The sequence below is a fragment of the Muntiacus reevesi genome, chromosome 18 (genome assembly GCF_963930625.1).
Source record: "Muntiacus reevesi chromosome 18, mMunRee1.1, whole genome shotgun sequence".
In the NCBI taxonomy this organism is placed as follows: Eukaryota; Metazoa; Chordata; class Mammalia; order Artiodactyla; family Cervidae; genus Muntiacus; species Muntiacus reevesi.
In genome coordinates, this window is record NC_089266.1 from 35,605,866 (window position 1) to 35,631,872 (window position 26,007).

Consider the following 26,007-nt stretch of genomic DNA (forward strand, 5'->3'; position numbering starts at 1 on the left):
GAATCAGGAAGGCCTTTGCCACTAGAGGGCGCTGGAGGGACAAAGCAAAGAGGAAGGGGCTTCTGGTCCTGGTAGTTTTCCCTTCTTGTCCTTACCATGTGGCACCCGTCCTCTGGTGAGTTTGCGGGTACCTCAACCAGTGGCTTCCTGCCCTGGCCTGTATCACCTTGATGAACCTTACCAGCCAGTGTCATGTTGGTCAATATTTAACAACTGTTTTTTTATAAAGCCCTGACTTCCACAGTAAACTCCCATCATCACCAACCTCAATGCAGGCTGGTGAAAAGGTGCCAACTGGCTGTTGCATGCCTCTACAGACCAGCTCTCAGGCACCACTAGAGCAGCCACACCAGTCCATAGTCCTGGGCTATTTGTGTGTGGCTCTCCCTAGAGGTAATAGCTGTTCCCCATGCTCCTGGTCCTATATTCTTAAGATCTCTTTATCTCCTTTAATAGATCATTCCCCTTGGCTAGTTAATACTTCTTTATATTAAACTTTCCCTGCTCAAATAACAAGTGTGGTTTCTGTCTCATGGTTGGACAGTTGTAGATGGGACCCTGTCCCAATAGGCAGTTTACTGTGGGGCTGAGGAAGGGCCAGGACCAAAGACCCATTCATAAGAATACTAATATAGGATGGCCATTACCTGCACAGCAACTCTGTGCCAGACCCAGAACTCTAATGAAGTTGGCATGTTGACTGTTACTTGAAGCCAAAGGTATGCTAGTTGATACAGTCATCTCAAACAGAGGATGTGAAATGATGACCTGCAGGTAGTAGGACTAGATAACAGTTTTTCCTAAATCAAGAAAGACACAGGAAAAACCTTAGGGCACTTATAACTTTTATGGAATCTAGTCCTAACACTGATTAGACAAAAGTACAACTCTGCCTGGAGACTTTCTCACCCACATGGACTGCCATGTGGAAGCCTCTTCTCTGGCATGAACTCTTTGGTGTCTGTTAAGCTTGGAACTCCATCTGTAGGCTTTCCCACATTCTTTACAGATGACAGGTTTCTCTCCACTGTGGATTCTCAGACGCTGACTTAGACAGGAGCTTTGACTGAAGGCTTTCCCACACTCATTACACTTGTAGGGCTTCTCCCCCCAGTGAATCCTCTGATGCTGAAGAAGATGAGCACTCCACCTGAAGGACTTCCCACAGGCATAGCACTTGAAGGGTTTCTCTCTTGTATGAATTCTCTGATGCTGAATGAGGTTTGAACTCTGGTTGAACATTTTCCCACAGTCACTGTACTTATAGGTTTTCTCTCCAGAATGAATTCTCTGGTAGATGATAAGGTGTGAGTTATAAATGAAGGCTTTACCACGTTCACTGCATTTATGGTCTTTCTTCCCTGTGGGAGTTTTCTTATGGGTTACAATCATCTGTCTGAAGCTTTTCCCCTAAGTGGGGGATTCCCTCAGTCTCTCCCTTTTAAGATTTCTCTGCTGCTGCTCTAAAGGGCCCTCGCCTTCAGAGGCAGCTTCAAAGGTAGTAGTGCTGGTGGTGAGTTTTTCTCTGAGCACCTGTGATTCCACTTCAGTAATGGGTGGTTGTGGCAATGACCCTTTGTCCTTGGTCTCTGCATCATCTTCTGCAACGTTTGATGGAAACTGCAGATAGGCCTGTTTTGAGTGTACAGAGAAATGACACTCAGATTAGGATTTCTGGCATGAAAATAAAAGCTTAAAAAATATTCAATATACATGCGACAGAATTCAGAAGGACAGTCACTTAAATATGAGGTCACCTCTTGGTAATGGGACTGTGTACGGGAAGCTTCTCCTTTTTTTTCTCGTCCCTTCTCCTCATCTGTTTTTTTTTTTCCCCTAATTTTTTAATTTATGGAACACTGCAAAAATGTTATTTGAAAAATAAAATAAATTTCAAGGCAGGATCTTTTTAGGATTTATTTACTCTTTAAAAATATGAGAAAAAGTTAATATTTTCAAGAAACTAGGGAGTGGTTAACTGATGTTGTATAGAAAAGGAAAAATGAGAATCACAGGGTGATGGAAAAGGATGTTCCTAAAGGTGCAAAGACCCTGCCCCTCTGACTTTGTGACCTTCACATCTTCCCAGTCAACCCTTGCTCCTCCAATCTTTAGTCACAGAAAAGGGTCCCCAACCGGTTGGTTCTTTACTGAAGGGATGACTGCCTGCTTGGTGCTCTCGGCCTTTCCCTTTGACCTGCTCTTTAAAAAAAGAGACAAATGCTTTGCCTTTTCATCTTTAAAAGGTCTGTAACACTTTGTGGTTTTAATTGTCTGTAATGCTTTCTATAATCAAAAAACGACAAACAGCAATGGCTATAAGGTAATGACAAACTTAAAAAATACATCTTTTTTCCAGGTTAAATGCTTGTGGTTAAAGAAATATGAAACATGCTTACTAGGAAAAAAAAATCAAACAGTAGTTAGCTCTGAAGAGAGTCTTATGAAACAGAGGTAAAGGAGACAAGGAAAGCTCTGCAAGAAAGTTTGGAATAGACACTAAGATTAATCTGTTTTTTGTTTTTCCTGTTTTGCTAATAAGAATTTGAATTTTCAGATGCTTCTGTCTTGTGGTAGTGGAGTTATGGTGTAAAACCAAGTGTTAAATAGAATCTTGATTAGCAACATATTCATGTCACGTTTTCAATGGTTTATGAGGTTATACAGTGCTCAGCAAGGACAGTGCATGGTCCTGAGGCTCTCAGTCTAGGGTCAGCCATAGACAGAGAGGAGAGGATCTTTATGGGGATAGATGGAAGCTGGGGAGGAAGTTCTTGTGGTAAATCTGAAGGGCAGAAGTGTAGACAAAAGAGAGTTTCACATGGGGCTTTTAGATGGAAAGTACATGGTAGAGAAAGGTAATGACAGGCTGTGTCTCATATGGAATGCCTTATAGATTACAAAGTGTGTTTTGGGAGCCATGAAAAAGTTCAAAGAGTAAAGATTTCCAGGCTGGCCTATAGCTCAGGGCAATGAAAATGATGAGGCCAAAAGTGAATGAAGTATTTTCTGGTCCTGCTTCAGGGCTCTCAGGGCTTCCCCAGTGGCTCAGCAGTAAATAATCCACCTGCAGAGTGGGAGACATGGGAGATGCGGGTTTGATCCTTAGGTTGGGAAGACCTCTAGAAAAGGAGATGGCAGCCCACTCCAGTATTCTTGCTTGGAAAATCCCATGTACAGAGGAGCCTGGTGGGCTGCAGTCCATAGGGTCACAAAGAGTCGGACATGACTGAGCATGCATACACTTAGGGCTCTCTAAACCAAGAGATGCTGGTGAGGTTTTATAGCCAGATACACTAGAAATTTAATCCTTAGAGCTACTACATAAGGTAGGGTATCATTATTCCTAATTTTGTGGGTGATGACATCTCTCACCTAAGTGATAAGAACAGTAAGGCCAGGATGATGACAGCTTCTGAGCTCCTGCTCTGTGCCCTATATACTCCCTCCCCCTTCCCTCCCTCCCCACAGAATCCTGCTACTCAGCACTCTCTGGGAAGGGCCAGGGCTCCATAGGCTGCAGCTGGAAGCTTGGTTTCTCCCGGGCTGCTCCCAGAGCTGCCTTCTCCCATCGCTCTTCCCATGCAGGTCCACATGCAAGGCCTGGGACCTGGGGGTGATCAGGTACCACTTGGTTTCTGTGGGACCAAAGGAGACTTTAGAGAGCCTCCTCACAGCACAGGGGCAGGAAGAAGAGCTAGAGTCTCATTCAGGGCTTGAAGGCAGAAAAGACAGAAACACACACTCAGTGTTCTACTTGGCCCCAAACAGTTTTGAACTTGGCAACTCCCCCTACTACTGCCCCTCTGTCAGGCTGGAAGGTCACTGATCTGGTTCCCACAACAGATCATATGTTCCCCTTTCCACCTGGGGTCCTGGTTCATCAAGTCCTTTCTCTAAATCCTCGAGCACAGTCACAGCCTTCTCTCCACTCTTAGGGTGATGTCCCCACGCCCAGGATTGGAGTTCCTTGGGCAGGATGGTCAGGAATTCTAGGATCTGCTCATACCAGTAACTCTAGGATCTGCTCCTTGCTGTAACTCTCAGACCTCAGCCTCTCACAGCAGAGGACCCTTAGTCGGCTCAGGGCCTCCCGGGAACCAGGAGCCTGTTGGTAACAGAGCTGCCCAAAGCGCTGGCAGAAGATGTCTTGACTGGGAGAGTGGTTCCCATGTAGTCTGGTCTCACATTCCCAAGTCTGTTTCTCTTCCTTTGGCTCCATCATCATAACCTTTTCTTGATCCCGTGTACCTAGAAGGGCCAGAGTTTTAGCTGCTGCTAGTGATACAGCCACCCTATCTTGGATTGGCTCTGGAGAGAACCCACACCAACCAGAGTCTTTCAGGGGCACGCTGTAATATAAGCAGAACTTTTTTTTTTTTTTCCATTCATTAAATACACACTCAGCACCTAGCAAGACCCTGTACTATATCCTTTAGTCTTTCCTTCTCCATCCCTCCTCAGATTCCTATTCTAGTGTCACTGCCTTTGAGAAAGTCTGGTAGACAGATACATAAAGTGTTTTCTACACTACATGTTACAACTTGATAAAGGCTATAGCAGGAGAAAAGAGCATGGGGGGGGGGGGGAGGGTTGGGGAGAGGGGACTGTTCTGGAATCTCATGGGAGGAAACAAGTTTGAAGCAAAAACCGTTTCCAGAACTCGGAGCTGAGCAGCTTTCAGGGCAAGGTGACTTGCCTGTTTTCAGTTATTGACTCTCAGAGGTGTTGGAGTGGAGCCTCCTGCCAGATGGCTCCTTCCCTCTTCCTAAGATTTCGGTAGTGGCCACAACAAAAGAACAATTTAAATTTTTTCTAAGGCAATCTTATTCAAACGCCCAGGATCTGTAGCAGGGTCCTGTTAAGAGGCAGCTATTGGGCAAGACTTGGTCTCGGTAAGGTGTCCAGCGTCAGGAAAATCTAAAGGGAAAGAGGTGGACGGCACCCAGAGGCCATTAAAGGCATACAAACAGGGGCCACTGGCTACGCAGGAGGGAGGCGCAGAAGATGAGCGCAGAAGCCTGTGTCTCAGGGTCATGCCCCGGTTGCCAGTGTTCCCAGTTGAATTCCTGCGCACGGCACTGGGTACGGGGTCCGCCTGACCGCCTGGCCAGTTACAATTCCCCATCCTTCACTTTAAGCCCTGGACTCTCCAGAGAAGAAGGGCACCAGGCCAGCCCCCGCCCTCCACGAACAGTGGGGACCTGGACCCCTTCCCGTGCAAAGGCGCGCAATCTGTCCTCGGCTCCTCAAAGGGCTGCCCGCGGGGTGTGCTCACTGCAGAAACCGCTGCTGCCTTCCTGGACCGGCCACAGCAGAGCGGGCCAGCGGGCTACACCCTGAGGGCCGCCCGCTAAGCTTCACCTTAGAGGACTCGGAGCTTACACGTAGCCACTTTTGCACAGCTCGCGCTTCCAGCTGACCAGGGAGGGCAGGTGTGCGCCTGCGCACCCAAGGCCTCCCCTGTGGCGGAGGGCTCTGGGAATTGCAGTCCTGGAGCGGTTGGGGCAGGTGTGGGCCGAACTTTTAACCTAAAGGCTGGCGTGCCTTGCTTCTCTGTTCAGTTGTGCCTCCAGGGTCCTGCCCAAGATGACAGAAATGGCCGGGAAGTTCTACCTGTGCGTGGCCTCTTTGCAGCCTTTCCTCCTCTACCTTCTGTCTTCTACTTACATCTTCCCAGACCTGATTAGAGGGTCACAGCTGGAAAAAGAAGTTACCCTTAAGGAGAAAGTGTTGTTGTTATTCAGTTGCTCAGTCCTGTCCGACTTTTTGCGATCCCATGGATTGCAGCACGCCAGGCTTCCCTGTCCTTCACTATCTCCCAGAGTTTGCTCAAACTCATGTCCACTGATGAGTCGATGATGCCTATCTCATCCTCTGTCACCCTCTTCTTTTGCCTTCAATCTTTCCCAGCATCAGGATCTTTTCCAATGAGTTAGCTCTTTGCATCAGGTGGCCAAAGTGTTGGAGCTTCAGCTTCAGCAGCAGTACTTTGATGAATATTCAGGGTTGATTTCCTTTAGGATTGGCTGGTTTGATATCCTTGCTGTCCAAGGGACTCTCAAGAGCCTTCTCCAGCACCACAGTTCAAAAGCATCAGTTCTTCGGGGCTCAGCCTTCTTTCTGGTCCAACTCTCACATCCAGACATGACTATTGGAAAAACCATAGCTTTGACTATACAGACCTTTGTCAGCAAAGTGATGTCTCCGCTATTTAATATGCTGTCTAGGTTTGTCACCCCATGAACAGTTTGAAAAGGCCTATGCATGTCCATCAGTAAATAAAAACAATTTCTGGTGAGAAGAAAAACGAAATCTAAGGATGTAGTTAATTGGGATGGGGGAAAAGGACTTGTTGATAGAGGAAATTACTGCTATCTGCTTTCTCAATAATAACAAACATGTGTCTGATTATGAGTTCTCGGGAAGGAAAGGTAACCATTATGAGAATGGAAAAGAACAGTAGAGCATCCAAATTAACATGGGAAAAAACAGAATGAGCAAACTAGTATGAATCCTAGAAAGAAAAGAATCCAACTGGATCAAAAAGGAAATCAAAAGCAAAATTACAAAGCACCTATAAGGCAATAAAGAGAACACTTCATGGTAAAATCTATGGGACTTAGCAACAGCCATACTTGAAAATGTACGCCATAAAATCACTGTAGATGGTGACTGCAACCATGAAATTAAAAGACACTTGCTTTTTGGAAGAAAAGTTATGACCAACCTAGACAGAGTATTAAAAAGCAGAGATATCACTTTGCCAACAAAGGTCCGTCTAGTCAAAGCTATGGTTCATCCAGTAGTCATGTATGGATATGAGAGTTGGACCATAAAGAAGGCTGAGCACCAAAGAACTGATGCTTTTGAACTGTGGTGTTGGAGAAGACTCTTGACAGTCCCTTGGACAGCAAGATCAAACCAGTCAATCCTAAAGGAAATCAGTCCTGAATATTCATTGAAGAACTGATGCTGAAGCTCCAATACTTTGGCCACCTGATGCGAAGAGCCGACTCACTAGAAAAGACTTTGACACTGGGAAAGATTGAAGGCTGGAAGCAGAAGGGAATGACAGAGGACGAGATGGTTGGATGGCATCACCAACTCAATGTACATGAATTTGAGCAAGCTCCGGGCGATAGTGAAGGACAAGGAAGCCTTGTGTGCTGCAGTCCATGGGGTTGCAATGAGTCGGACACAACTGAGCAACTGAAGAATAACAACAACTATATCCCCTGTTAATGAAAACAGATATAAAACAATTTAAAACTCACCTTAAGAAACTTTAAAAGCATAGTGAAATAAACCTAAAGAAGCAAAGAAGAGTGAATCAGTAAAGATAAAAAACAAATTTAAAAATAGTAGAAGGGATAAATTCAAATGCTAATTTCCTTGAAAAGAGCAGCAAAATAGATAAACTTATTTACAGCCTGATTAAGAGCAAGAAAAATTAAGAATTGGAATGAGAAACAAAACATAACAGCAGAATCAGAAGAGATGAAAATAATTAGAGACCATTTCACTCAGCTTTAGGGTAGGATATTGAAAAATCTAGATGAAATGATCTTTTAGCAAAATATAAATTACCAAAATTGTGTGCACCAGCCAGATGTGTATAAAACAACCCGATTCTGGGGGTACAAGATCTCAGGAAAATGCTAAGAGCAATTATTTTGATATAATGTGAAGTACCATTCTGGCAAACATTTCAAATGGGAATCACTAAAATACTTAACTAGGGGGAATTCTCTGGTGGTTTAATGGTTCGGACTCTGGTGCTTTCACGGCCTGAACCGAATGCCATCCCTGGTGGGGGAAACTAAGATTCCACTAGCTCAGTGAGGTGTGGCCAAACCTGCCACCCTCCCCTCCCTACAAAACACTTCACTAGAAACCAGCCACCAATTCAAAACAGATACTTTGACCAAGCAAAATATAATTTAACCTGCATTTTTCCTATACTGACTAGTTTATGGCTATATCTAGAGTGGAAAGAAAAGAAAGGAAATTACACATACTATGCTCTTGTGATGACTATAGTTTTCAACAACCATCACAAAACTAGAAAATTATAAACATGCACGTTCATTCAAACATTTATTGAAAAAAATTATATATGTAAATCTAGGTCTGGGCTACAGGTGAGGGTATACAAAAACATAGCTCCCTGCTTTCAAAAAGCTAAATGTGTAGGAAGTGTAAAGAAAACAAGAGAATATACATAAACGATTTATAGTGTAATAATGGCTTCTTGTAAGCTCTGAGGCCGGAGAAACAAAGGACTTTGGTTTGTTCATTCCAACAAGCCAGGCTTCAGTGCTTGAATTTTTCTTACAATGAACAATGTGGGGGAAAAAGTGCCAAGCCATTTTTCTTTAAAGAATTGAGTGTGTGTTCATCAGAACCTGTCAGACATGTCCATGTTTAAAGAAAAAGGTTATTTTAAATGATAGGGACTCTGAAAGCTGCAGGGGATCAAGACAACCTGAGATAAGAGTTAGGACAACGCATTAGCTGTTTAGGGACAGTAATTAGACCAGGCCTCAAACTGGAAGCTTTCATGAAGTGAGAGAAGTCAGTATGAGAGAGCATATTAAATGCCAAGCCAAGAACTTTCACTTTAGTAAAACGGGCAGCCACTGGCTCCTTTTTGAATGTGAGTTTGCATTTGTTTGTGTGTGAGATGATAAAAGCAGTATTTGAAGAAAACCAAGTAGTGGTGTACATCATGGATTAAAAAGGTGAACAGTTCCATGACAACTAGAACAGTAATGGAAGACCAAGGCTCAGAGAAGCCTTGTTCACTTTCACCCTCAGGATCTCAAGGTGCTGCCAGATTTAATCCAGAGATTCTTTATGCTAAAAGGAAAGAAAGCACACTGGGGGTGAGTGGGTGGGTGGGTACAGTCTCCTTGATCACACATCCAAAAAATGCATGGATACCCTTCGGAGGTAATCAGGAGAAATCATTATACCCAAGATTCTAATAAAACTCCAGAGACAGACAAACCAGTCCTTCCAAATTTGTCCCCAGTTGTTTAAGGTCTTCTTCACAATAGGCTTAACTCATGCACATGGCTGACCAGAATTTTAGGTCTTCTAATCTTCTCAACTTCAGACATAGGAAGAAAGTTTTTCCAAATCTTTATTTCATCAGAGATTCAGAAACTGAAATGAGAAATGATTTGTACTGTAGCTGCAGCCAAGAGACATCAGCATATTTACCAGTTCTATTTTCAACATTCTCAACTGCTACATTCAAACCCATCCTGCTTCAGTGAGGAAATGAGTTGAAGAAAAGAAGCTAAATAAGGAGTAGATTTAATGACCAATGTCACTAGTGTGTTTGGTAGATTTGAGTGTGTTGGGAGAGGGACCTCAATGGCATGAGGAAGAGAGTTTTTGGCTGCACCATGTGGCTTGTGGGGATCAGGGATCGAACCCGAGCCCAAGGCAGTGAAAGAACTGAGTCTTAACCACTGGACTTCCAGGGGATTCCCCAGCAGCCAGCTTTCAGGGATGGTGTGGATGGGCTTCTCCACTTTGAGACATCCCACTACTGTTTAGGATGCCCTTGTGGAGGAGCCCTAGGCCCCAGTGCTTTGAACTTTAAGGGGTCATCTTCTTTATACCAGCCACAACACAGCAGACTATTCTTACACATCTTTTATTTTGCTTGTAAATACTTCATCTTCTGTTTAGAAGTGGTTAAAGCTCTAGATGCCCTTCTGTGTGTCAACAGTAGATTTCAGTTTTCTCATTTAAAGCTCACAATTACACCAGGAGGTAGATTATTTTAACACCATTTTATTAGTGAGGAAAAGAAAGATCAGAAGGGTTACATAATTTGTTCCAGGTCCTGAGGCCAACATGTCCTACTGGGATTCAAACCCACATCTGCGTCCCCTCCATTACACCACACTGCTTCTTCTGAAATAGTTCATCAAACTAGTTTTCTATCAGACTCTGGGTTCCCATTTGGGATGCACTGCCACTACCCATATCACACAGAAATGCTTCCTTAAATGGCCCCTGGTGACTGGTGTTCTAAATATCCAAGGGCAGGGCTTCTCAACCAGGGCGCTGTTGACATTTAGGGTCAGATAATTCTTTTTTGGAGGTAGAGCGAGCTGTGTATTGTAACATATTTAACAACATTACTGCTTTTTAGATGCCAATATTTCCTTCCCAGATGTGACAACCAAAATGTCTCTGGGACATTGCCTAATGCCCTCTGGGAAGCAAAAATCACCCTGGTTGAGAACCACTGATCCCCTCTGTGCGTCTCACAAGCTATTCCCACTGAGGAAAGATATAGGCTGAAATTCTCACCTTACATTGTCCCATTCGGTAACTTTCTTGTCTGCTGATACGGGTAAGTTCATATACAATCTACCAGTAGTTCATGATACAAGAAATATATGACAACTGTGCTTGACTGCGCAGATAGGCAGGACCTAATTACCAATATCAGTTTTCAGATTAAAGATGACTGTTCTCTTTCAGAGTTCTGCTTAGAGTCTCCAATTCTCAAATAATTACAAAGCTCTGGTTCAAGACAAAACCACTCTCCTCTAATCACTTCACCCTTCAAAGTTGTTGCTTTAATTTCTACCAACTCAGGTCACCTAAATGCCCTGCCCTGGCACTCAGTCTAGTCCTATTTCCAATACACACTGTCCTTCCCTTTGCTCTTTCATTTCCTGATACTACTAGTCATTATCATTCTTTCTCTGGGGAACACTTCACTTGGCTCTTGTATCCTGGCCTTCAGTTTTCCTGTTGTCAAGTCATTTCTATTAGTTTTTGTTTCCTCTCAATTAATGGTTCATTCTAATTAGTATTATCACATATGGATAAGCATATTTTATAAGGAGATAAAAAGGGAATATGTATAAAATATATATCTAACAGGAAGAACTCATCCCAGAGAGATTTAATCACTCTAAAGTACTTAAAGTAGATTTATGCTTGTCACTAGATTAGGTAGTCAAAATTGAAATGGCTCCTTCCATGAAGAAGTTAGTTCGGGGGTTGTTGGCAAAGTGATTTCTAATGATGTTAACAACAGTGGAAGTTCCCTGAAACATTCTCAAGTAATTGTATCCTCTGGATTGTATGCCAGTTTCAGATCTGAAGCAGAGAAAAGGTGATTTTGTCCAAGTGCTTGCCCACATTACTCTTACATGTTTTCCATCCATTAGGGCTCTTCGAATGTTTTCCTACTTTCAAATGGTTTTCAGCAATAAAAACCCTTTACTGTGCAATAAGATGTGGTCTCCATCAAGCTTTTTCTACATTCATTAGGTTTCTGTTTCCTTTTAGAGTAAGTCATATTTAAGGACACTCTTGTGTTCCCCAAGCTCCTTTTCAATGTGAAGTTTCTGATGATCAAGAAAAGCTGTGTGCCTGCTGAAGGCCTTCCCACAGTGGCTACATTCAAAGGCTTTCTCTCCAGTGTGAATTCTTTGGTGACTAACAAGGTGTGAGTTCTGGCAGAAGGCCTTCTCACACTCAGGGCATTCATAAGGTTTCTTGCCAGTGTGAACACGGTGGTGTTTAATGAGATCTGAGCTGTCCCTAAAAGATTTCCCACATTTATTGCACACATAAGGTTTTTCTACACTATGAATTCTGCGATGTTTCATAAGGTCTGAGCTCTGATTGAAAGTTTTCCCACATTCCTTACATTCATAGGGTTTCTCTCCTGAGTGAGTTACCTGATGTCAGGTGAGGTCTGAGCTGCCTCAAAAAGTTCTACCACACTGACTGCACTGATAAGCTTTCTCTTCTTGGTGAATTCTCTGCTCTTCTCTAAGTAATTTTTCCTTACTGAATGTTTTCCCAACTTCCTTAAGTTTCTCTCCAGTATGAAGTCTCTGATGCTTGAGAAAAGCTGTGCGCCAGATGAAGGTTTTTCTGCATTCCTTACATTCATAAGGTTTCTCGCCACTGTGGATTCTGTGATGCTGGATGAGGAGCAAATGTTGCCGGAAGGCTTTCCCACATTCATTGCACTGATAGGGTTTCTCTCCAGTGTGAATTTTCTGATGTGTCATAAGGTGCAACCTCTGGCTAAAGGCTTTCCCACATTCACTGCATTCATAGGTTTTCTCTCCAGTGTGAGTTATTCAATGCCGAATTAGATCTGAACTTCCCCGGAAAGATTTTCCACACTTAGTACATTCATGAGATTTTTCTTCCCTGTGTATTCTCTGTTGTTGGATAAGATCCAAGTTAGAAGTACAGGTTTTTTCACGTTCAAGTTCCTTTCCAGTGTGTAGCCTCTGATGTTTCAGAAAGGCCGTGCATCCACTGAAGGATTTCCCACATTTGCAACATTCATGGAGTCTCTCCCCACTGTGGAGTCTCTGGTGTTCAGTGAGGCGGGAGCGCTGCCTTAAGGTCTTTTCACAGTTGCTGCACTTGAAGGGTTTCTCTACAGTATGAATTCTCTGATGTGCGACCAGGTGTGAGCTTTAACTGAAAGTCTGTCCACATTCATAACATTCATACGGTTTCTATCCAGTGTGAGTTCTGTGATGAATAATAAGATCTGAGCTTTGATTGAAGGCCTTCCCACATTCATTGCATACATATGGCTTTTCTCCAGTGTGAATTCTCTGGTTGCAGGACAAAGCTTGAGCTCCCCTTGAAGGTGTTCCCACACTCTTTACATTCATAGGGATTCTCACCATTATGAATTCTCTTATGTCGAACCAGGTTGGAGCTCTGATTGAAGTCTCTTCCACATTCATGACATATATAAGGTTTCTTTCCTGTATGAATTCTCTGATGTATAATAAGATTTGAACTTTGATTAAAGTCTTTTCCACATTCACTACATACATATGGTTTCTTTTCTGTATGAATTCTCTGATGTATAATCAGGTTTGAGCTTCGATTGAAAGTTTTTCCACATTCCTTATATTCATAGGTTTTCTTTACATTATTAATTTTCTGCTGTTCAGTTATTTCTGACTTCTGTTTGAAGCTCTGACCACAGACTTCATATCTGTGGGATCTTTCTCCTGCAGAAAGGAATTTTTCTCTTTCCTTACATCCATGGCCTCTCTCTCCTGCAATGGTTTTTTTGGGGATCACATTCACTTCCCTGATACCCCTCTCTTGGGAAGAGGGATGTCTCACTGCATCATCTAAGGAGCTTACCCAATACCTCAATAACCTGTCCTCAGGATCATTGATTTCAAATAACCTACATTCCTGGCAGATTGTCTTTGGAGTCTTTCTGAAACAGTGCTTGCTGAATTTTTTTCTCCTGAAATTTCCATCTTTGACTTCCAATCTTTTATCTTACTCCTGGTCTCAGAATCTGAAATGATAAGCAGACCATTCTATAATTCTTAAAATACAAATTTCACCTCTTTCCTACACCAGAAAGTCTTAGAGGGAGGTAGAGGGAAGAACAAGGAACTTAGAAGAAGACTCTTCCCTGCTGGCACTGAGATTTAGACATTTTTCAGAGGGATTGTGGCTATCACAGGAATACACACTCTATTGATGGAGAAGAAACCTACTGGAGGGCAGGCTGGAGCTGGTGTGTAGGAGTGGCCTGCAGGGTGGTGGAGGAATTCACTAGAGGAGGTGGGCAGTCTGGAGCTGGAAGTGGCCTGTTTGATGGGGTAGGAACCTGCTGGGCCCTGTGTCCAGGCCAGAATGGGTTCACAGGAAGCAACCACTAGGGTGAGTGCCACTCACCCTAGCTGATCTGCTGGCAACCACACCAATAAATAAACAGCACACCAGCACCAGCAAGAGAAGTTCCTTCCTTTTCCTATGGCCTTGCATTTCCCTCCAGCAACCTCTGTTGACAAAATATAAGTCTTGTACTAGCTGGCAAAGGAGATGTTCAGATCTAGTAACATAAGCAAAGCAAAGAAGGATAGATTTGGAGTTGAGATATGATATATTAATAACTGGTACACTAACACTGCTATATTTAAAATGGATAACCAACAAAGACCTATTGTATAGCACATGGAACTCTGCTCAATGTTATGTGCCAGACTGGACTGGAGAGGGGTTTGGGGGCGAATGGATGCATGTATATATATGGCTCACTCCCTTCACTGTTCACATGAAACTACCATAACATTGTTAATCGGCTATACCCCAATATAAAATAAAAAGTTTAAAGTTACAACAACAACAAAAAAAAAACACCAACTGGGTAGTGGGAGTGAAAGAGTGGGGGTAAGGGGGAGGAGCTGGTGAATTCCACTTCAGACATGTCATATTTGACTTACCTGTGAGGCATCCTGGAGGAAACTTCTGAGAAGCCAATGGATCAGCAGGTCAGGAACCCAGGAGGAAAATCTAGAATGGACATACAGATTTTGGAATCATCAGTATATAAATAGTATCTAAAGCAGAAAAGTGACCCTGGTGATTACAACTTAGAGGCAGCTTAGGGTTCTGAAAAGAACAGGGCTTAGAAGCCAGCAGAGCCAAGTTAGAGTCCCAGCTTCTTCATCTCCCCCAACCATCATTTCTGCAAATGTATAAGAGAAATATCACTTACTCCAAAGTGTTATTGTACACATTAAAAACAAACAAACAAAACCACCCTGGGAATTCCTTGGCGGTCCAGTGGTTAGGACTTGGCACTTTCACAGCTGTGGCCTGGTTGAGGAACCAAGATCCTGTAAGCTGCATGGCAAAGTAAAAACCAAAAAACCTACCCCAATGTACAGAAAGCCACACATCGCTACAGTATAAGCCTCCCAAGAGTGTAAGCTCCATGGGGTGGGGGTCTTTATTTTGTGCAGTGTTGGACCACTACCTGGACCATAGCGGGTACTCTATTAAAAAAATCATTGAATAAGTGAATAGTAGGTTATCTCTCTTCCCCCTTCCGCTTGACTAAATAATTCCTGAAATTCTTGTCTCCATTGGCTTCCATAATGCATGATACTCCACCCACTCTACTTTTTTATTGTCTTTACCCTTTCAGCTTTTCCAGCCATTAAATGTTGGTGTTACTAAGGCTCAGCCCCTAGTCCTCTCCTTTTATATTCTGTATCTCAATGACCATATCAACTCTGGCTTCAGTGATCACCTTTGTCTAAAATGAATCATAAATCTAAAACTCCAACTCCTCACTTACACTCTAGCCTATATTCACAATTCATCTCCAGTCCAGTGTCTTACTGACAGTCAAGAAGAATCAAATGCATAAAAATGAACTCATCATTTTGCTTCTAAATGTATTCCCCCTTCTTACAGCTGTTTCTGCCCAAATGACCAGTTTTCATTGAATAAATATTTAATGTGCCAACAGTGAGCCTCCAGTGTCCAGGCACTGTTCTAGGCCCTGGGATACTCTGGTGAAGAAGCCCCTAATGGGGCTTGTACTGTTTTAAGTCAGAAACACAGTAGTTTAACCAAAAATGTGATCCATAGAGCAGCAACATCTGCCTTACCCAGAAGCTTGGTAAAATGCAAATTCTGAAGCATTGCCAAGACCCACTGAATCAGTCAGTTGGGGAGGGGCCCAGCAATCTGTGCTCACCCAGCTCACGATGCAGGTGATTCCTTAACTTTGCTACAATCTGAGCAGCACTGCTGTAGTCATCTTGGACTTCTCCCTCTCTATCCCTTCTGTCTGTATATTTTACCTAATTCTGAAAACTGCTCCAACTCCATCTTAACTCAAAATGTTCTCACTCCATGCTTGGATTCTTGTAAAATCTCTAAACATGTTTTCTGGCTCCAATCAGTGCTGAGAACACTGTCAAATGAAATAATTTTCTAAGGCACGGCTAACATCAATGAGCAAAACTCTATCATGATTTCTTCTATCATCCATTAAAGGAAAGAATAGCTTCTTGTTGACTCAGAGCTGAATTATATCCTAGGGCTGCCATGACAAAGTCCCATGAACCAGGTGACTTAAAACAACAGGAATTTATTCTCTTACAGTTCTGAAAGTTAGAAGTCTGAAAGGAAGGTGTTGGCTGTGCGGCTTCTTCCTGCAGGCTCCTAAGGGTAACTAGTCCAGGTCTCTCTCCTAGCTTCTGGTGACAGCAGGCAATCCTTGTGTTCCTTGCTTTGCAGATGCAGTACTCCAGGGTATGCCTCCATCTTCTAACGCCATTCTGTCTGTCTCTTCATTTGGTCATCTTCTTTCTTATAAGGACACTGGTCATATTGAAGTAGGGGCCCATTCTACTTCAGCATAACCTTGTCTTAACCAGCTACATCTGCAATGACACTGTTTCCAAATATGGTCACCTTCTGAGGAAAGGGGGCTAAGACCTCAACATAGCCTTTTGGGGGATACAATTCAACCCATAGCAATAGCCCTGCTCTATGATTCCCTAAGAGCAAACCTATGCTCTTGAATCCTCCCTAACATTCCCATACACTAGGTTTCTTCCCATTCTGTCCCTCTACCCATGACTCTCCTACTTGTGCTTCTTTCTACTCTCCTTCACCTATATCAAGATCAAACGTGGCAAAAGGCCAGGCAGTTCATCAGAATTAGTAACATAAACCAGGTGGTAAATGACAGCTAGTACTTTGCTTCAGTGTCTGGGAGACAATGATTAGTGGGGACTGGCTATCTGAAAATCTTATACTGAGTCTAAAGGAGGGAACTGCTACTCAATTCCTGCTAATTGTACCAGGCAGACACATGGATCCTGTTTGGCCACATCTGATTTTCCAAGAGATGCTAAAAACCCAGACTTTTGAGTGAGTGGATGTGAAAGAAATTTTGTGATTTTAAAATGTTGGCCACTAGTTCAAGTAAAAACAAACAGCATGGGTCAAGAAAATTTGTCTAGAGGGAACTCCCTGATGGTCCAGTGGTTAGGACTTGGCACTTCCACTGCTGTGGCTGGAGTTCAATCCCTGGTCAGAAACCAAGATCCCCACAAGCTGCAGGGTGAGGCCAGGGAAAAAAAAAAGTGTCTACAGAGTAATCTGGCCCAGGGGCCAAACTTTTACTATCTCTGACTTACACAAATAACCTTCCACTGTTTCAGGCTCACCTTAGTACCTTCTATTTCAATCCTTATTATTATTATTTCAATCCTTTAAATTCATATTCATGCATTAGATGATACTACACAAGACAAGAGTCCCTGCCTAGGGGCCTGGAAGACTTAGACACGAAACCAGGTATTAAGTGCTTGTGAAACAGACCCTTGTTTAACTAAACAAGCTAAAAAAGATGAACAGTTTAAAGTGGGAGATGGCAATGCTGGGTGCCTTCCCAAAGAAAATGACTTTTGAAGCTATACCTAAAAAATATACAGACCTTCACAAAGAAGAGACCAGCCCAAGTCCCTCCCTCTCTGAGCTCCAACAGTACGAATATTTTAGATCAGGTATTAGAACGTGTCTGAACCATACAGTTCATTCCTGTGGTTCAGTCTAGTCTTCCCAACGGGGCTGTTCGTTACTCCTGGAGAGTAGAAACCCGATCTTGTACTTGAAGTTACATCTACAAACGCGCTTGGCACAGCACTGGACAAGGAATAAGGTCAGTTCATGCCTGGGGGTTGATTCTGGGCCTGGGAGAGATGTGGTTTGCAGAACTCACAGGAGGGAACTGGAACAGAAAGTAAAAGGGGGACGCGGCAGAGGACGGGAGCTGGAGATGGGCAGGGAGCGCCGAGACCAAAATGAGGGCCAAGGGCTTAGAAGGCCTGACCGCGCGCGTCGGGCGCCTAGGTCCTGGAAGCCCCAGACTCTCCCTTTTTGGAGAAATAGAGAGTTCAGCGCCCTCCTCCGAAGATCTGCTCCCCCACTCTCTTCCTGGGACCCCCAGTTCTGCGATCGCGGCGGGATCTCACCTCCAGGCCACCCCTAGCCTCTCGCTTGACCGGGGCCCCCTCCACGGCCACCAGCGCTCAGCCCGCATTCCTCCCTTGGGCGCAGGGCCACCACCCCGGACACCGCGTCAGCGGTGGCCGATCACTTCCGGCGAGCTCTGGCAGCCTGCCGTTCACTTTCCCGCCGCCGACCCGGCTGCGCCGGCTAACCCGCGGGCGCGCCCCCAGGCCACCTCCCGCCGGCTCTGGGGTCCCCTGCGCAGGCTCGGTGTCGTCCGCTTGGCCTCGCGCTAGTAGAGTCCTGAGGGTCCTGCGCCGAGCAGGTTGGTGCACCTGCTGGCGCCACGTTACACGAGCGAGGCCACCACCGAGACGCAAGTCCTCCGGGGGTCCTAGACTTGCCCACGGGCCTGCCTTCGGCCTGTAGGTCTGGGTGGGTGATCTCATCAGAAAACCACACTTTTGTTCTAATTTTTAATCTTTTTCTCCCTGCGTGCCTTTGTGGTCTGATTCATTGATGCCTTCTGTTTGCATTGCCCTGTCAAAGGCTTGGCAGAAAAAAACAAAAAAGCCTTGGCAGTACGGAGATTGAAAAAAAGGTTACGAAATGTTTAACAGATCGAGTTCTGAGTGAGAAAGATAATTAGAAAATCAGGGAGAATCGTTGACTTACCACTTATGGGTGTTTGACTTTGGGCAAATTACCTAACCTCTCTGAGTCCAATTTAATGGATTACCCTCCTTTTCCTCACTGATTTTAAATACTGTCTTTATCATTAACTAAATTCACATGTGTACTTGGTTATGCATTTTAAGTACTTTCTGTTTGTTATGTGTTTCTATCTGCTTTGATAATAAACTGTTATAGTGAGCTTTTAACTATGTTTTAAAATCTGGTGGGCTAGTCTTCTACTCTTCTTTTTTTCAGAGAAGTTGTAAACATGAATGTTTTCTTGTATTTCTTATATTACTTTTAAAAGCATAAATAGTGTGGTTTTTTTTGTTAGTTTGTTCTTGTTTTAAGAACCAAAATATGCTTAAACCAGAAGAATGAAAAAGGATGGTTGAGGGAAGAATGGTAGCTACTATTTTTTTTTTTTTTTTAGAAATATAAAGTCATATTGAGAGTGGTTTGTTTTGGCTTTTTAGTACTTTTTTTCTTCTTTTTTTTAAAGAACAAAAAGCATTCTGATCTCATCTGGGTTTAACATGCTGCTCCTGTGAATTCATTATGGAATTCATTTGCTCTAAAAGTGTGTATGTCATGCCTGCTCTCTGCCAAACACTGGTGATGCAATGAATGTTGAGCAAACCCAAGGTCCCCTCACGGAGCCTAAAGTCATCAAGAGGAGTTAGTTAACCAATTCAATGAATAAATATAAACTGTTAACAGTAGTGAGTGCTGTTCTGGAGAGTACATGGTGCCCTAAGTGTTTATAAAAGATCTGACTACACAGGGAGGTCTGTGAAGGTTTTCTGCAAGCAGGCTCTCCCTGAAGAGTTAGGACGATGAAGGACAAGAAAGCCACATACACCTACCCCTACTGGAACGTATGTAACAGGAAAGTCCAAATCCTTCTTTTGTTGGAAGATCTGAATTTTACTTTCTAATAAATTTTCATTGTACAGTATTTTAATTTTATTATGCAAAATCTTTACATCACCCAAGGGACAAGTTGTTAACTAGATAGGTGGAAACAGTCATGGATATTAAGTTGGGAGGGTTTTTTTTCAAGGGGACTAACTGGAAGTTGGTGGGTGAATATTTTCATGTTTTGATGGATTTTCCCTACCCGGATTCGTAATAGTGGAGACTTAGTGAGTATTTGAAAAAATGGGGACTCCTTGGTAATCATCTTTAAAGGCAGGGTTGTTTGTTTGGTGATGAAGGGCAAGGAAGCATGAATCCATTTTTTTGGAGTGACTTTTGGTTGCCTTTGAAATCTTTGTAATTCACCACCGGCTTCCTTGTCATAGTTACTAATATTCTAGAATCATAGAGATGGAAGGCACTCTGAAGATCTCTTCTTTTTGTGAACACTTCTTTCTCTTCTTGTGAGCACAATCAACCTTGCTTCCTCCCTTACATCTTCTCTCCTTCCCTGCCCACCTTCCTCCCACAATATTTATTGCTATCCTTAAGAGATCCCTTATGTCCAGTTAGAACCTAACATGGAACAATGGACTGGTTCCAAATTGGGAAAGGAGTAGGTCAAGGCTATATATTGTCACCCTGCTTTTTTAACTTATATACAGAGTACATCACGTGATATGTCGGGCTGGATGAAGAACAAGCTGGAATCAAGATTGCTGGGAGAAATATCAATAACCTCAGATATGCAGATGACACCACCCTTATGGCAGAAAGCAAAGAGGAACTAAAGAGCCTCTTGATGAAAGTGAAAGAGGAGAGTGAAAAAGCTGGCTTAAAACTCAACATTAAAAAAATGAAGATCATGGCATCCGGTCCCATCACTTCATGGCAAATAGATGGGGAAACAATGCAAACAGGGACAGACTTTATTTTTTGGGGTCCAAAATCACTGCAGATGGTGACGCAGCCATGAAATTAAAAGACGCTTGCTCCTTGGAAGAAAAGCTGTGACAAACCTAGACAGCATATTAAAAATCAGAGACATTACTTTACCTATAAAGGTCCATCTAGTCAAAGCTATGGTTTTTTCAGTAATCATGTATGGATGTGAGAGTTGGACCATGAAGAAAGTTGAGCCAAAGAATTGATGCTTTTGAACTGTGGTGTTGGAGAAGACTCTTGAGAGTCCCTTGGACTGCAAGGAGATCCAACCAGACCATCCTAAAGGAAATCAATCCTAAATATTCTTTGGAAGGACTGATGGTGCAACTGAAACTCCAATACTTTGGCTACCTGATGCAAAGAACCGACTCATTGGAAAAGACCCTGATTCTGAGCAAGATTGAAGGCAGGAGGATAAGGGGACAACAGAGGATGAGATGGTTGGATGGCATCACTGACTCAGTCACGCAACTGAGCGACTGAACAGAACTTAAGTGCTGGCCATTGAGGATATAAAAGTGAACAAAAACAGGTGTTGAAAAAGGGCCATGGATGTTTGTGTTTTCTTTACAAGGAGCAAATATTTTGGGGGCAGTTACTATGGACTGCTGTTTTTTTCTCTTCTGCGTGAAGTTTAAGGAATTTCTCACCATGTAAATCAGTTCACTTCAATCTCTCAGTCGTATCCAACTCTTTGCGACCCCATAAACTGCAGCACGCCAGGCCTCCCTGTCCATCACCAACCCCTAGAGTTTACCCAAACTCATGTCCATTGAGTTGGTGATGCCATCCAACCATCTCATCCTCTGTTGTCCCCTTCTTCTCCTGCCCTCAATCTTTCCCAACATCAGGGTCTTTTCAAATGAGTCAGCTCTTCACATCAGGTGGCCAAAATATTGTAATTTCAGCTTCAACATCAGTTCTTCCAATGAACACCCAGGACTGATCTCCTTTAGGATGGTCTGGTTGGATCTCCTTGCAGTCCAAGGGACTGTTAATAGTCTTCTCCAACACCACAGTTCAAAAGCATCAATTCTTTGGCACTCAGCTTTCTTTATAGTCCAACTCTCACATCCATACATGACTACTGGAAAAACCATAGCCTTGACTAGATGGACCTTTGTTGACAAAGTAATGTCGCTGCTTCTTAATATGCTGTCTAGGTTAGTTATAACTTTCCTTCCAAGGAGTAAGCGTCTTTTAATTTCATGGCTGCGTCACCATCTGCAGTGATTTTGGAACCCCCCAAAATAAAGTCTGTCCCTGTTTGCATTGTTTCCCCATCTATTTGCCATGAAGTGACGGGACCGGATGCCAGGATCTTCATTTTCTGAATGCTGAGCTTTAAGCCAACTTTTTCACTCTCCTCTTTCATTTTCATCAAGAGGCTCTTTAGTTCTTCTTCACTTTCTGCCATAAGGGTGGTGTCATCTGCATATCTGAGGTTATTGATATTTTTCCTTGCAATCTTGATTCCAGCTTGTGCTTCCCCCAGCCTAGCGTTTCTCATGATGTACTCTGCATATAAATTAAATAAACAGGCTGACAATATACAGCCTTGACGTACTCCTTTTCCTATTTGGAAACCAGTCTGTTGTTCCATGTCCAGTTCTAACTGTTGCTTCCTGACCTGTATACAGGTTTCTCAAGAGGCAGGTCAGGTGGTCTGGTATTCCCATCTCTTTCAGAATTTTCCACAGTTTGTTGTGATCCACACAGTCAGAGACCAAGTAGAAGCAAGATAAGAGGAGAGAAAGGAAAATATCTTTAAATTAAGACAATAATCTGTTAATTTGTTTTAACCATTGATTTTGCTGTTTGGTCTCAGAAAAATGTTAACAAATTTACCTAAGTTATATTAAGAAAATCCTCCGATGTACATGCCATAATTTGTATGTAACAAAGAGTTCTACATTAATTATCTAGTTTATAAAAAGGTCTTTAAGTAAATTTTTCAGTTTTATGTTTGAATTATCGAATACTTCCAAACAAAATCTGGGCAAAATATTATTTTTTTTCTTAATAGCAAGGGCCATTTTACCCAAATAACATGTGGACTTCTTAATACACCAGTAGATGGCAGTAGTCTTTAGCTCATGGTTGTTAACAACTCCGACACCTTCAGTTCAGTTAAGTTCAGTCGCTCAGTTGTGTACGACTCTGGGACTCCATGGATTGCAGCAGGCCAGGCTTCCCTGTCTATCACAAACTCCTAGAGCTTGCTCAAACTCACGTCCATCAAGTCGGTGATGCCATACAACCATCTCATCCTCTGTCATCCCCTTCTCCTGCTTTCAGTCTTGCCTAGCATCAGGGTCTTTTCCAATGAGTTGGTTCTTTGCATCAATCAGGTGGCCAAAGTATTGGAGTTTCAGCTGCACCATCAGTCCTTCCAAAGAATATTCAGGATTGATTTCCTTTAGGATTTGATCTTGCAATCCAAGGGACCCTCAAGAGTCTTCTCCAACACCACAGTTCAAAAGCATCAATTCTTTGGCTCAACTTTCTTCATGGTCCAACTCTCACATCCATACATGATTACTGAAAAAAACCATAACTTTGACTAGATGGACTTTTGTAGGTAATGTCTCTGATTTTTTAATATGCTGTCTAGGTTTGTCACAGCTTTTCTTCCAAGGAGCAAGCGTCTTTTAATTTCATGGCTGCGTCACCATCTGCAGTGATTTTGGACCCCAAAAAATAAAGTCTGTCCCTGTTTGCATTGTTTCCCCATCTATTTGCCATGAAGTGATGGGACCGGATGCCATGATCTTCATTTTTTTAATGTTGAGTTTTAAGCCAGCTTTTTCACTCTCCTCTTTCACTTTCATCAAGAGGCTCTTTAGTTCCTCTTTGCTTTCTGCCATAAGGGTGGTGTCATCTGCATATCTGAGGTTATTGATATTTCTCCCAGCAATCTTCATTCCAGCCTGTGCTTCATCCAGCCTAGCATTTTGCATGATGTGCTCTGTATATAAGTTAAATAAGCAGAGTGACAATATATGGCTTTGACCTACTCCTTTCCCGATTTGGAACCAGTCTGTTGTTCCATGTCCAGTTCTAACTGTTGCTTCTTAACTTGCATACAGATTTCTTAAGAGGCAGGTAAGGTAGTCTGGTATTCCCATCTCTTGAAAAATTTTCCACACTTTGTTGTGATCTACACAGTCAAAGGCTTTGGTGTAATCAATAAAGCAAAAGTAGATGTTTTTCTGGAACTGTTTTCCTTTTTCTATGATCCATTGGATGTTGGCAATTTGATCTCTGGTTCCTCTGACTTCTAAATCCAGCTTGAACATATGGAAGTTCACAGTTCACGAACAGTTGAAGCCTGGCTTGGAGAATTTTGCACATTACTTTGCTAGCATGTGAGATGAGTGCAATTGTGTGGTAGTCTGAACATTCTTTGGCATTGCCCTTCTTTGGATTGGAATGAAAACTGACCTTTTCCAGTCCTGTGACCACTGCTGAGTTTTCCAAATTTGCTGGCATATTGAGTGCAGCACTTTCACAGCATCATCTTTTAGGATTTGAAATAGCTCAACTGGAATTCCATCACCTCCACTAGCTTTGTTCATCGTGATGCTTCTTAAGACCCACTTGACTTTGCATTCCAGGATGTCTGGCTCTAGGTCAGTGATCACACCATTGTGGTTATCTGGGTCATGAAGATCTTTTTTGTATAGTTCTTCTGTGTATTTTTGTCACCTCTTCTGCTTCTGTTAGGTCCATACCATTTCTGTCCTTTATTGTGCCCATCTTTGCATGAAATGTTTCCTTGGTATCTCTAATTTTCTTGACGAGATCTCTAATCTTTCTCATTCTATTGTTTTCCTCTATTTCTTTGCATTGATTACTGAGGATGACTTTCTTATCTCCCCTTGCTATTCTTTGAAACTCTGCATTCAAATGGGTATATCTTTCCTCTTCTCCTTTCGCTTCTCTTCTTTTCTCAGCTATTTGTGAGGCCTCATCAGACAACCATTTTGCCTTTTTGCATTTGTTTTTCTTGGGGATGGTCTTGATCACTGCCTTCTGTACAATGTCATGAACCTCCATCCATAGTTCTTCAGGCAGTCTGTCTATCAGATCTAATCCCTTGAATCTATTTGTCACTTCCACTGTATAATTGTGAGGAATATGATTTAGGTCATACCTGAATGGTCTAGTGGTTTTCCCTACTTTCTTGAATTTAAGCCTGAATTTTGCAATAAGGAGTTCATGATCTGAGCCACAATCAGCTCCTGGTCCTATTTTTGATGACTGTATAGAACTTCTCCATCTTTGGCTGCAATGAGTATAATCAGTCTGATTTCAGTATTGACCATCTGTTGACGTTCATGTGTAGAGTCTTCTCTTGTGTTGTTGGAAGAGGGTGTTTGCTATGACCAGTGCGTGCTCTTGGCAAAAGTCTGTTAGCCTTTGCCCTGCTTCATTCTGTACTCCAAGGCCAAATTTGTCTGTTACTCCAGGTATCTCTTGACTTCCTGCTTTTGCATTCCAGTCCCCTATGGTGAAGAGGACATCTTTTTTGGGTGTTTGTTCTGGAAGATCTTGTAGGTCTTCACAGAACTGTTCAACTTCAACTTCTTCAGCATTACCGGTTGGGGCATAGACTTGGATTACTGTGATATTGAATGGTTTGGCTTGGAAACTAGCAGAGATCATTCTGTCATTTTTGAGATTGCACCCAAGTACTGTATTTCAGGCTCTTGTTGACTATGAAGGTTACTCCATTTCTTCTAAGGGATTCTTGCCCTGAGTAGTAGATATAAGGGTCATCTGAGTTAAATTTGCCCATTCCAGTCCATTTTATTTCACTGGTTCCTAAAATGTTGATGTTCACTCTTGCCATCTGCTGTTTGACCACTTCTAATTTACCTTGATTCATGGACTTAATATTCCAGGTTTCTATGCAATATTGCTCTTTACGGCATCAGACTTTACTTCCATCACTAGTCATATCAACAACTGGGCATTGTTTTCGCTTCGCTGCTGTCTCCTTATTCTTCCTGGAGTTATTTCTCCACTCTTCTCCAGTAGCATGTTGGGCACCTGTCGGCCTGGGGAGTTCATCTTTCAGTGTCATATCTTTTTGCATTTTCATGTTGTTCATGGGGTTCTCAAGGCAAGAATGCTGAAGTGATTTGCCACTGACACTTTAATACATCTTTATTTTTAGTTAGTAGAAAAATAAGCCTTCAAATTATACAAGAATCACATGGCTTTTGGTCATTCCTACCCTGTGAACACAAAGTCTCCAGCTGTGAAAATACGTCTCTGAAATACAGTACAGTTAAATTTTAAAAGCAAGTTGCATAGAATTCCCTGTTAGTTCAATGATTAGGACTCAGGCGCTTTCACTATAGAGGGTGCAAACAATATGCGGACTTTCTTCCTCGATATCTCTGTCTCTTTCTCCGTCCTTCCACAATTACTTACTGAGCACCCACCATGTTGGTCATTGAAAATACGAGGGGTGAGCAAAGCAGCAATAGTACAGCCAAGAATCCCCCTGCCAATATAGGACATGCAAGAGACATGGGTTGGGTGTCTGGGTTGGGAAGATCTCCTGGAAAAAGAAATGGCAGTCCATTCCGGTATTCTTGCCTGGAAAATTCCATGGCCAGAGGAGCCTCTTGGGCTACAGTCCATGGGTCACAAAGA

General features: G+C 42.8%; 2 protein-coding genes and 1 long non-coding RNA gene across 3 annotated transcripts; all 3 read right to left on the reverse strand.

Annotated features, from left to right (window-relative positions):
• Positions 1 to 528: 528 nt before the first annotated feature.
• ZNF232 (zinc finger protein 232) lies at positions 529 to 7,254 on the reverse strand. Its single transcript, XM_065910754.1, is given in 3 exon segments — positions 529 to 1,632; positions 4,010 to 4,251; positions 5,386 to 7,254. Coding segments are annotated over 2 exon segments (990 nt in total). The 5' UTR covers positions 4,229 to 4,251; positions 5,386 to 7,254; the 3' UTR covers positions 529 to 861.
• A 78-nt stretch (positions 7,255 to 7,332) lies between these two features.
• On the reverse strand, positions 7,333 to 18,082 carry LOC136150018 (uncharacterized). The gene is made up of 3 exons (XR_010659733.1): positions 17,826 to 18,082; positions 14,271 to 14,340; positions 7,333 to 9,171 (listed from the first exon to the last, which is right to left on the reverse strand). It is a non-coding gene; the product is annotated as an uncharacterized lncRNA (long non-coding RNA).
• On the reverse strand, positions 9,675 to 14,259 carry ZNF594 (zinc finger protein 594). Its single transcript, XM_065909629.1, is given in 4 exon segments — positions 9,675 to 12,632; positions 12,634 to 13,235; positions 13,238 to 13,336; positions 14,253 to 14,259. Coding segments are annotated over 4 exon segments (2,016 nt in total). The 3' UTR covers positions 9,675 to 11,324.
• Positions 18,083 to 26,007: the final 7,925 nt, after the last annotated feature.